Genomic DNA, 11,516 nt, shown 5'->3' with positions numbered 1-11,516 from the left:
TTGTTGGTGAGTTCAGTTTGTTATATGAACATTATTCCTGAGTCTCTGTGACATATTAGGAGGATTTTATCATTTTTTACATAATGCACCTTTAATCAATTAGCAGAAGCTGAAAAATAGTAAAATAGTAGAAAGTGCACATATGGTCCTGCAAATTCTTTCCATAAGACATGTGCCATAAGGTGCTGTCTCTCTCTCTCTCTCCACAGTTCTGATGATGATGATGATGATGATGATGATGATGGAGGCTAAACTCTCCCTCCGCTGCTGCGCGCAAGTGAAGATGCTTCTTCTTCTTCTTCCTCCTGCTCACAGTCCAAAAAGCAGACATCCACTCAGCAGCTGAGCATGAGCAGCAGCATCATCATCATCACTCCCTCTTCTTCTTCTTCTTCTCCTGCTGCCGGAGCTCATCCAGCTCGGAGGAGGAGGCAGAGAGAAGAGGAGGAGGAGGAGGAGGCACCGGAGCTGTGGAGCGACCGTCACCATCGCCACTATAGCGCATACACCCGTGGACGCGGCTACACGCGCGTCGGGATGGGCGCGCTGACAAAAGGACGTTACCTCTCCAGCGCGGGTCTCCTGCTGCTGCTCCTTTGTTTCTCCGCGCCGGTGATCTCCAAAGGTAAGAGCTGCTGTGACTCCGCTGGTGTTTTTAAAGATAAAGATAAAAAAGAAAAAGAAAAAGAAAAAGAAAAGAAGAAGAGGAGGAAAATGTCATCAATCTCCCTCTTTGTGCCAAAATGCATAACCCTGGTGTGGTTTACGCACCGGTTGCGAAAGGTTTACATGAAATGTTTGCAAACTAAACCTGTGCGTAATTTACCCTGCGTTTTTTCCATGATTTGGATTCATCCTCGGACTTCGCTGTCACCTCTCTCTCTCTCTCTCTCTCTCTCTCTCTCTCTCTCTCTCTCTCTCTCTATCTTTGCGCAGCCTCTCGTATGAATTCATCACATGTCAACTTCTCTCTCTCTCTTTCCTCTCCACACATCATCCGCCTCTAATCCATGTTCACCGCTCCCTCTTTCACTCAGTCATCGCCGGAGCTCGTGAATGAATCCATCACACTGTGCGCTCGCGCCGCGTTCACTGTCACAGGAATCAGTGTCACGCGCCTGTGCAACAGGCACCGTGGAACCGTGGCGCGCGCACACACACTCACACACACACACACACACACACACACACACACACACACACACACACACACACACACACACACACACACACACACACACACACACACACACACACACACACACACACACACACTGATGTGATGGAGTGGATGCAGCAGCAGAGTTGTGGGGAAAAACAAAAGACGTCTGTAAATAAATGGCAGCTTGTTTGTTCTGTTATGTGTTCATGTTGAATCCAAGCAGGAGAGAGAGAGAGAGGAGCTGTTCGTCTGCCACTGACGCAGCTGAAGTGAGAGGGCATCAGGGCTCAGGGAGTGGGGGGCCCCCACCCAAAAAAAACACCCTTTCTCAGGCAAAAACGAGTGTATATCAGTGTCTAGTGGTATTTTTATTGGTTCAGATCGATTTCAGGGTTTGAATGAAAGTGTGTTGTGTTAAAAAAAAAGACGTCATCCTTTATCTGAAAACTTGATTGGGGGGGGGGGGGGGGGTGAGTAAAGTTGTCCTTTCAAAATAAATTTTCATTTAAAAGAACGCTGTCACCGCACAGATGACCACGCCCCCTCTCATCTCGTGATTGAGCTCATTCTGTCGGGTTAAAAGTTTATAAATCTGAACGGAATTCAGCTCATTTTATTCCCATAGACTTCCCGCGGTGTCGCCCTCTGGTGGCTTTTCAGTATATTCCAATTTCCTTGTTGGTTTAATAATGAACTGTCGTAAATGTTCTGCTATGACTTCCTGTGACGACCGTACAGTGCGTCGCAAATGTGCAGCCATATTAGCATGCTACGAATACATGATATATGACCGCGATAACATGTGGGTCAAATATCGATTTGGTGATTTAAATCGTTGTCCTTCCTCAAATATCGGGCAATATAGGGAAAATATCGATATTTTTAATTCACAAATTAAAGTCGCTCTAAAGTCAACTAAAGTTCCTGACAGTTTCACTCACCCGGCGTCACCACCTTATGTCTCCACACGGTGGCGCTGTTGCTTTCACGTCAACGTTTTTGTTTTCGTCACCGAGACGGTCATCGCGATGTGTCGCTAACTTATTGTCACGCAATATGTTGATGATCGCAGAACCGTTGTATCGCGATATTATCGGTATCGCGCGTCGTGTCCTGTGATAGTCGCGAGTTAGCCATTTTGGTCCGAATTCCCATGATTCCACGGTGCGTCGTGACACCAGCTAACTAAGTCGAGGAGAATTCAATATCTAGATGTATGTAGGGGCTGTGATATTATCCAGGGCAGATGATCTTATTAATACATGTAATACAATGATGTATCATATGAGGTCATCAAGTACTTTCTAATCAAATAATGTAGAGACAGATTATTCCACAGGAAGTGTAATTATCTGCCTTTGGCTGAGAGAAGAAAAACTGAAATGACATTGTGATAAGAGAGTGAGAGAAGGAACAATTACCATTGATCTGTGGAAACAGTAAGAGAGAGAGTGTGAGGGAATGGAGTCGTGTCCAACAAGTACAGTGGTGCAAACCTCCTTTTTGTTGTCCTTGTCAGGACCAGTAAGTCCTCATTGAGACCAAAACCTGGTCCAGAACCTCATTTCTGAGGAACTGGGCGAGTTTAGGACTGTGGTTACGTTTTAAGGTTCAGGATAAAGCTCTGTGATGATGATGATGATGATGATGATGATGATGATGGAGAAGCGATGTACACTCAGAAGAATAATAGCTTTGTACTCGTTGTTGTTTCCCTGTTTTACCAATGTTTGGTATGAATACTTAAGACTTTAGTCTGGATCAATAGTCCTACTGGGCTCAAAGCCTGGTCCTGATGAGGTAGATCCTCATTTTTATAGCTCGGGATAAAGTTCAGATTCAGGTGAATGCTTTGTTTAGATCGGCCAAATGAATGGAATTCAATACTTTGTCCTAGGAAGAAGAATAGCTGCTGGGAAATGTGGGTAAAATATCCAATTCAAATGTGTCTGACACATGTATTACCATCGTAATTTACTATTTAACTAATACAACGACATCTATGTGTTGTATTTCTGAGTGGCATAGAAGGGAGAACATGGAAGCAAAGAAAATGAAGCAAACATTTGCAGAATTGTGCCATTGTGATTTTGGAAAGCCATTCATTACAATCCGAGCAAACACACTCTCTCTCTCTCTCATCTTATATTTACCTTGTGTTAATATTATGACAGGATGATAAAAAATAAAAATAAAGAAGAGGATTTAAAAGAAAATCAAACATTCATGGTTTTTCTGGTATCTCCTCGGGGCTTTGGCTCAGAGCAGGATCCTCACATTCGTCTTAATGCGTGTTATAGGTGATGCTGTTTGAGTTGATTTCACGTCTGCAGCCACACACACACACACACACACACACACACACACACACACACACACACACACACACACACACACACACACACACACACACACTCACACACACTCTCAGCTCTGTGACGGGCAGCAGCACAGGGAGCTGAAGTGAGTGCAGTAAAGAGATTGAGGTCACGGCGTCATGACTCCATTGGCACAGTGGGTGAATGTGTGTATGTGTGTGTGTGTGAGCATCGTGCTGCTGTTACACTGAACAACAATGCAGCTTCTTCACCCTATTATTATTATATATGTTTGACCTCGCTGGAGATATATATTTATATATATATCTTAAATCGTTTTTGTTGTGCTGTGAGAAAAATTGTGAACCAAACACCATCTGAGTTACACCTGAGAGTTTAAGTCAGTGGTGTAGTTTACGTGATACGAAGCACGAAGGGTTTTCTTGATCTGTATAAACATTGTTCTTTGACATTTAAGTTACAGATAAGTCGAGGATGAAGGTCATTTTCTTTAGAAAACTACTCAGATGTAATAAACACTCTGTTTCTGTGCTAATAGTCCGCTAACCCATGCTACTTTACGTACGTTTATCTTGTGTTTCTGCTTTGCTAGCACTGTACGCTAATGCATCACAGCTGAAATGAAAAGGCAAGCTAGTGAGTGTTTTTAAGTGTTTTCAACAGCCTGTTCCTGAATCGACAGCCTCTTTAGAGGACAATGAGTCTGCAGGAAACGTTAGCCTGACGCTAACGTTACTCTGTGAAATTCGGCAAATTCAGATACTGAAACATAAAAAGAGCAAAAACCTTTGTATTTCCCCCTACAAATATGATCTATTTAAATTAGCAATATGTGTATTGAATATCTTTTTTATTAGTTTGCAAGGTATAGGTATATAGCATTAGCTTGCTAGCATCCTTCTCCACTTCTCCACCAGGCATTGGTAAATATAAACATGATCTCCTTCTCTGGTAATTGTCTAACCAGCTAACCACCGTCAAACATCAGTCGTCGTTCTTACTCACGCCGAGGCAAATATTGATATTAAAGTCAACAATCCATGCTAGTTTTACTCGAGCAAGCTAGGTTAAAAGATGGTCTGTCCACGTTCGATACGTATTATAGACTATAAATAGAGAAATTCTGCACTTTTCGCGCTAAAGTTTTGTTTTCTTACGATTGTCTTGGAATATATCGGTGATCACAGAATCGTTGTTTCCATACCAGTAGACGACGCTAATGCTAACATAACGGAATATTTGCATCAGACATTCCAAAATAACATCAGTTGCTGATTCATTTTCTATTAACTGAAAGTGGGTTTTTTTATTGCTCACTTATTTATTGCAGTACTTCACAATGTGACTTAATACAAAGTGAATGCTCGAAAAAATCTGAAGTGATATTTGGCCCCTGTAGCCCTCGTACGTGGTTCCTCGTACGTGGTTCCTCGTACGCCTTTTCATGTTGCTGCTTTCTCTGCACGACACATCAGTCTCTGAGGCCATAACTCAAATGACAGGCATCACATGAACATCACTCCCCTTCGCCCAAACCCTAACAACGTTGACTCTTGGTTGAACTACACAGAGTCGAGCGCCAGTGGTTCAGCCTCTCAGCGGGACATGACAGCCAGAGCTACTGTAGCTCGCACTCAGCAAGATTTAAGCTCTTAGAGATCAGTGGTGAAGTTTGCAGGTCTGGAGGAGGAGGAGGAGGAGGAGGAGGAGGAGGAGGAGGAGAGTCGTGGTGGAGGGTAGAGGGTGGAGGAGCTTAAGCATGATGGTTCGGCCCATGGGGAAACTTTAAAAGGCCTTTCACTTGTGTCACACTTTGTCCGAGACACGGAACATAGGATGAAGCGTCCCTGAGCACCAGGGTTACAAGTCAGATAATGTTTTTCTGACTCTGAACGTCACATATATGCAGCATGATTTGACATTTTACCATCAAATATTACAGCAAAAACCTTTTTTTTTACACTTTAATCCAATATAAATTTGATCTATTAAATTAACGTTGTGACCATTTGTGACCAGAAAGTGCTCATTCTCACGATCGCTGTTGTGTGTATATATCACAATATAGGATTTTGCAGATACTCAGTATTATACAATATCATAACGATATCATATCACTACTTAAATATTGTGATAATATTGTATTCAGTATTGTGACTCAATTATCTTTATAATATCATATCTTGACTTAAATATCATGACAATATCGTATTGTGTCATAAATATTGTGATAATATCGTATTGTGGCTTAAACATGATAAAATTGTATTGTGGCTTAAATATCGTGATATTGTATTGTGGCTGAAATATTGTGACTTAAATATCATGAAAATATCGTATTGTGTCATAAATATCGTGATAATATTGTATTGTGGCTTAAATATCGTGATAATATCGTATTGTGTCATAAATATCTTGATAATATATTGTTGCCTAAATATCGTGATAATATTGTATTGTGGCTTAAATATTGTGATAATATCTTATCGTGGCTTAAATATCATGATAATATCGTATTGTGTAATTAATATCGTGATAATATCGTATTGTGACTTAAATATCGTGATAATATTGTATCGTGGCTTAAATATCGTGATAATATCGTATTGTGTCAAAAATATCTTGATAATATCATATCGTGACTTAAATGTTGTGATAATATTGTATCGTGACTTCAATATCATGATAATATCGTATTGTGCCTTAAATATGGTAATAATATCATAATGTTGCTTAAATATCGTAATATCCTATCGTGACTTAAATATCGTGATAATATCATATCGTGAATTAAATATCGCAATAATGTTATATGTGCAGTTCCATAGTTTTAAGTCATAAACAGCAGTGTTTTTATATCAGGGTAAATAGTAAGGGTCGTAGTAAGGATGTAGCCTCAGTCCCGGGATGTTTACGTCTGACATAACGTATAAAAATAAGCTACTAACGTTTTCTCAACTCACTCTAAAGCTCTTTAAGATGCACAAAGACGTCTGGATCTGATCAGACTCATGTAGATTTCATTTGACATGCAGCCGTGTTTGTTTGGGACTTGATGACTAATTTATGTGATGTGTGATTAAGTGTGTGTGTGTGTGTGTGTGTGTGTAGAGAGAGAGAGAGAGAGAGAGAGAGAGCCTGAAAAATAATGGGAAAAGGGATTATCTGATATTTGTCTGAGGATTGTTGAACTACACCTACTTCATTTTACCCAGTCGTTCAACACGCGCCGCCGCAGGTTTTCGCTAATGCTATATGTCATTACAGGGACGTGTTATGAGATTAAAGGATGGAGTTGTTTGCCTTTGGCAGGAAGTGAGTGCACACACATACACACATACACACATAGGCACACCTGTGCCCCCGGTGGTCGCCTCATTTGGTAAACATGAGCAGAATCCTCCACTTTTCCAGATGCGCAACTGTGTCAAGTGTTGCTGTGGCCACATGGCGTGCTACGCTCCCGTATACTTGTGTTTCCTTTGATGCTACAAACCTCATTTATCTCGCCGTCTCATCGTTTCTGTGTCTGTTGTTGTTTGTTCAGCCTTCGTGACCTTGAGCTGCACGTCGTCCGACTTCACGAACAACAATATTCATTCACTCATTGTCTTACACTTTATCTTCCACGTGGAGGGTCACAGGGGGAGCTAGCATAAGCGTGTGCATTGATATTAGCTGATTTAATGTAGCTTACTTGGGCTATCGAATCTTTTTGTAATCGAGTATTCAACCGATTAGATTAGATTGGATTAGATTGGACAAACTTTATTCATCCCCTTTGGGAAATGACGTATCCCGTAGCTAACACTGCATTAGCATACACATGCAACCATGAAAACATACAGCAATAAAATGAGATTAAAGTTTTAAAAAGTTCAAGTCACTGGCGTAAAAACCTCAAAACACTTTTCTCTTGCATTATTACTTGCATAAACTTAACTTTTTTTGTCCCCGCAAATTAGTTATTTTGTTTTAAAGGTGCCATATGTAAGAATGTGGCCAAAAGCGGTTACTACATTCAAATTCAAAATACAGTGGTCTTTAAGGTTTCGTTTTCTGACGTAACTGGCAACCCGTGGTTGCTCGGCAGCTGAGACTCTACTGACTGCAATGATTGGTAGACGGCGGTAGGTGGCGCCACATGACGCCAAAACATGATTTCAAAACATAAACATGATTTGCAGTCTGCAAAAATATTTGTTTTTATGCAAATATTTTGTCTGTACTGTTGTTGTTGGTGAGTTCAGTTTGTTATATGAACATTATTCCTGAGTCTCTGTGACATATTAGGAGGATTTTATCATTTATTACATAATGCACCTTTAAATGACTGGCTTCATGTATTAAACATGCAGATTGTACATGACATGTATTTAAAATGCTGCATAAATGTAGATTGGGTTGTTTGCTATTATTTAACTGTAAAAATGGGTTAAATATATGTTTTTTTTGTGGAAAAAATGGCATCAATCAGGTGCAACATGAGTTGATCCGAGTTTGAACTCCACCACCTTCCATTTGAAAGACAACACACTCGACCACTGAACCACAGCAGTCAAGGTCGGTCCAAGTGCAAAATAATTCTCCAAACAGTTTCTATGGGGAAATAAAGTGATCTCAAGGTTGTTGTTTTTTTAACCTTTATTTATTTATTTTAGTTTGCCGTGTGTGTGTGTGTTGACAAAGGTCAAAGCTGTTATTTTCCCTCAGAGAAAGTAAAAGTGCGGCCTCTTGTATTGTATTTTCCCCCGCCAATCCCAGAATGCATCATCACGGCCGGGTTGCCGTGGGTGACGACGTACGCACTCCAGTGCCCAGATTTACATTTAAATGAAACCAAATGGCTTTACACTCAGGAATGATATACAGTAATGATGATGGTAATAAAAGCAACTCTCCTTCCTCGTATTGGACCTGCACCTGCTCGGGGATTGTTGTCGTTGCCGGAACCATCGGTGAGCGATGTCTCGGCTCTGTCGAGACTATTACCTTCACATTTCAGCGAGCGGATTCATCACCGCGCGCTGCTTCTGAGGCTTAATGTGGTCAGCGATCAGACCTGCAGCTCATTGGCTTCTGCTTTCCGCGTCCGTGGCTGGAAGCTAATGCAAAGACATTCAACTCTACCCAAAATGCCGTATGTCATCGGAGCGCGTATGTTTATGCTGCAGAGGCTCGGGCATATGCCGGCTGTCTGGTGGCCTTAGTTCCAAACATTTGTCTGCAGGGAACATCTGGGGATGTCATCATGTCCCTGTGCTTGGAACCAAGGCCAGTAAAACATGGATGTGAGTCGGGAAATGAAAGTGGCAAACTAGTAATACTGCGTAAAACTTAGATTTTACCTGACTAACTTCGCAGTTTCTTGTCTTGATAATAAAATAAATGGATCCTCTACACCAGTGTTTCCCAACCCTGGTCCTCAGGGATCACTGCCCTGCCATGTTTTACATGTTGCCCTGCTCCAAAAACACCTGATTCAAATAAATCTTCAACTCAACTTTCAACTTTTGTCTTTTTTCCCCCCAACAATTTTTGTAAAAAATAATTATAATAATGTTTCAACTTTATCTTTAAAAATAAATTCAAAAAATATTTATTTTTTTTTCCAAAAGATTCATGTTTTACTGAGCCCCCAAGTGACATGAGAAAAAAATTACAAAAAAAGACAAGAAAAAAAACTTGAAATCTTGTGTTTCAAAGTCGATATTTTCGAGTTTCCACAAAATTACGAAAAAAAAGAAATTATTTTTTCAAGATTAAAAAAAAAAAAAAAAAAATGACGGAAAAAAATTACGATTTTTTTGTTTTCAAATTTTTTGGAATTTTTTAAATCATTTATTTTTCGTCTATTTTTTTCAACTTTTGAAAAAAAAAAAAATTTAAATGAATGTTTCATCTGAATCAGGTGTTTTGTGGAGCAGGGCAACATCTAAAACATGGCATGGCCGTGTTCCCTGAGCACCAGGGTTGGGAAACACTGCTCTACCTGAGGTTCGTTGGGGAACTGGAGCCAATCCCAGCCGACGTAGGGTGAAAGTTGGGGTCGTACCCTGGTCAGGTCACCAGTCATTCACAGGAACGAACAACCATCCATTCTTAGTTTCACACCTAAGGTCAACATAGAGATAGTGATGTGACGATACCACTTTTTTTTGTGTCCGATATCGAAAACTTCTAGTATCTACCGATTGTGATATCAGTTAGATACGGTCTTTTTTAGGCCATTTATGAACGTATGACGCCGTCATTTCAAAGACATGATTCTCCAACTGTGGAACAAATATTGTTCTCCCGAACAGAAAAAAATAAACAGCGCAAACATGACGTTTGTGTCTGTCCGATATCCCATCTGGTGATTTTTGACCAGTATCGGACCGATACCGACTGATACCGATTCCCATCCCTAGTTCGAGAGAAAACCAATGCGAGAACGATGACGCTCTCGCTCTTTTCTGTCTTCTTATTATATTATTTCTCCCTCCAGTAGATGGCACCCAAACTGACTTAGCCATCTAGTTTGACAAGTGAGGCCTCGCATGTTAAAGGGAAGCAGCAGTCGAGCACCAGGGCAAAAAGTTTAAAGTGAAGTCCATGACGTACTGAGCTCCTACTTCTGACTTCTGATTTTTAAAGCCAGTGAACATTTTCCTGAGAAGTCAATGATCTCAATGTCTAGGTCCACATCCAGTAGGTAGACTTTATGTTCGCCTTTGGCTTCTACCATAATCATACACCATATTTCACCCTATTCTCCACCTGAAATATGCGTTTTCTGTCACCGTTCTTTGTGCTAAGCATTTAGTCCCATACAGTTTACTACTATGTGTGAGTATGTCTGGTCTATTTTTGCTTCCGTTTTAATGGAAACAGAAACTAAAATACTGCTCAAAGACGAGGATACCAACGTCACAAACTCAAGTTTGTTTATTGAGGTTTTGGGTATTTTTATTTTTTTTTGACAGTCATTTTTCCAATTAAAAGTCTGTGGGTGTTTCGGCGAGGCCACAAAATGAAGCCTTCACTTTTTCCCAGAGCTTCAGATTCTTCCGTCTCCTGGATGTCTTCACGTTGTCATCTTGAGTGACGAGTTTTGGTGTCAGAGACGTTCTGAAGTCTTCAGCCGAAGCTCTGGGACGTTGCGGTGACGGCTGGGTTTTCCGATTTTCCGACAGATGACAGATGGAAAACATTTTCATCATGACTGACTGATTTGAATGTGAAAACAGTCAAACTCTCGATGGAATATCTTAACCACTTCTTCCCTGACCCTCTTTTTGGAGTCCCTGCTCGAAAATGACATGCCCAAACTAAATAGAGTAAATCTCTGCAGTTACACGCTCTATGTGGATTATCTTGGTATCAAAATGAAGATAACACTTGTGAGATTCCACCAGAGATGGAAGTTTCACTGTAGATGTCACTGTGTCAGAGTAAATGTACATGGAACACAGCATAACTGAAGGATTTTTTTTCTCTCGCCTAAAAAAATATTGTATTTTAAAGCAAATATCACTTTTAAAATCAGCAGTAGGAGCTTAAAAACACATGGAGGTCATGTAACAACATGTGGACATGAGCTGTGCAAAGTCTGATGCTGCTGAAGTGAAGCAGAGTGAAATTACAGAGGTTTTAGTAAAAAGATGTCTTGGCGTTCTCTCTTTTGGCACAGTTTGGCACCATCTGTGCCATTTGAGATTTCTTAGGTACCAAATTATTAAAAACCCATTTAATTGTATGTATATGTCACTACAGATCTGAAAAGAACTTATTAAAAAAAAAAAATATGATAACTTGCTGTAAATCGATGCGTCCTGTGCGGTGCGTAATAACAACTCTGTGACTCTGCAGCGTCTTCAGTTACGCAGCGACATAGCTCTGGCTTACCTTGGTCAATTATGGTGATTGACAGCTCGCTTCAAACATCTAAACCGGTAGAATCAGACCCCGGTCTCCAAATGTGTGTGAATCACTTCATCACTTCACTAAACTGCATTTGTGCGGACATTCGC

At 40.6% G+C, this 11,516-nt stretch overlaps 1 protein-coding gene across 1 annotated transcript in view; it reads left to right on the top strand.

Annotated features, from left to right (window-relative positions):
- Positions 1–534: 534 nt before the first annotated feature.
- Positions 535–11,516, top strand: part of unc5db (unc-5 netrin receptor Db) — a gene marked incomplete at its 3' end in the record, with an annotated part of 251,619 nt that continues 240,637 nt past the window's right edge. The window contains exon 1 of the mRNA XM_083905089.1: positions 535–625. Within this exon, the coding sequence (XP_083761215.1) occupies positions 538–625 (88 nt within the window). The 5' untranslated portion in view covers positions 535–537. The remainder of the gene's footprint in view (positions 626–11,516) is intronic.

Source organism: Microchirus variegatus (assembly GCF_963457635.1).
Source record: "Microchirus variegatus genome assembly, chromosome: 18".
In the NCBI taxonomy this organism is placed as follows: domain Eukaryota; kingdom Metazoa; phylum Chordata; class Actinopteri; order Pleuronectiformes; family Soleidae; genus Microchirus; species Microchirus variegatus.
This window is presented reverse-complemented; position numbering and strand designations above follow the sequence as displayed.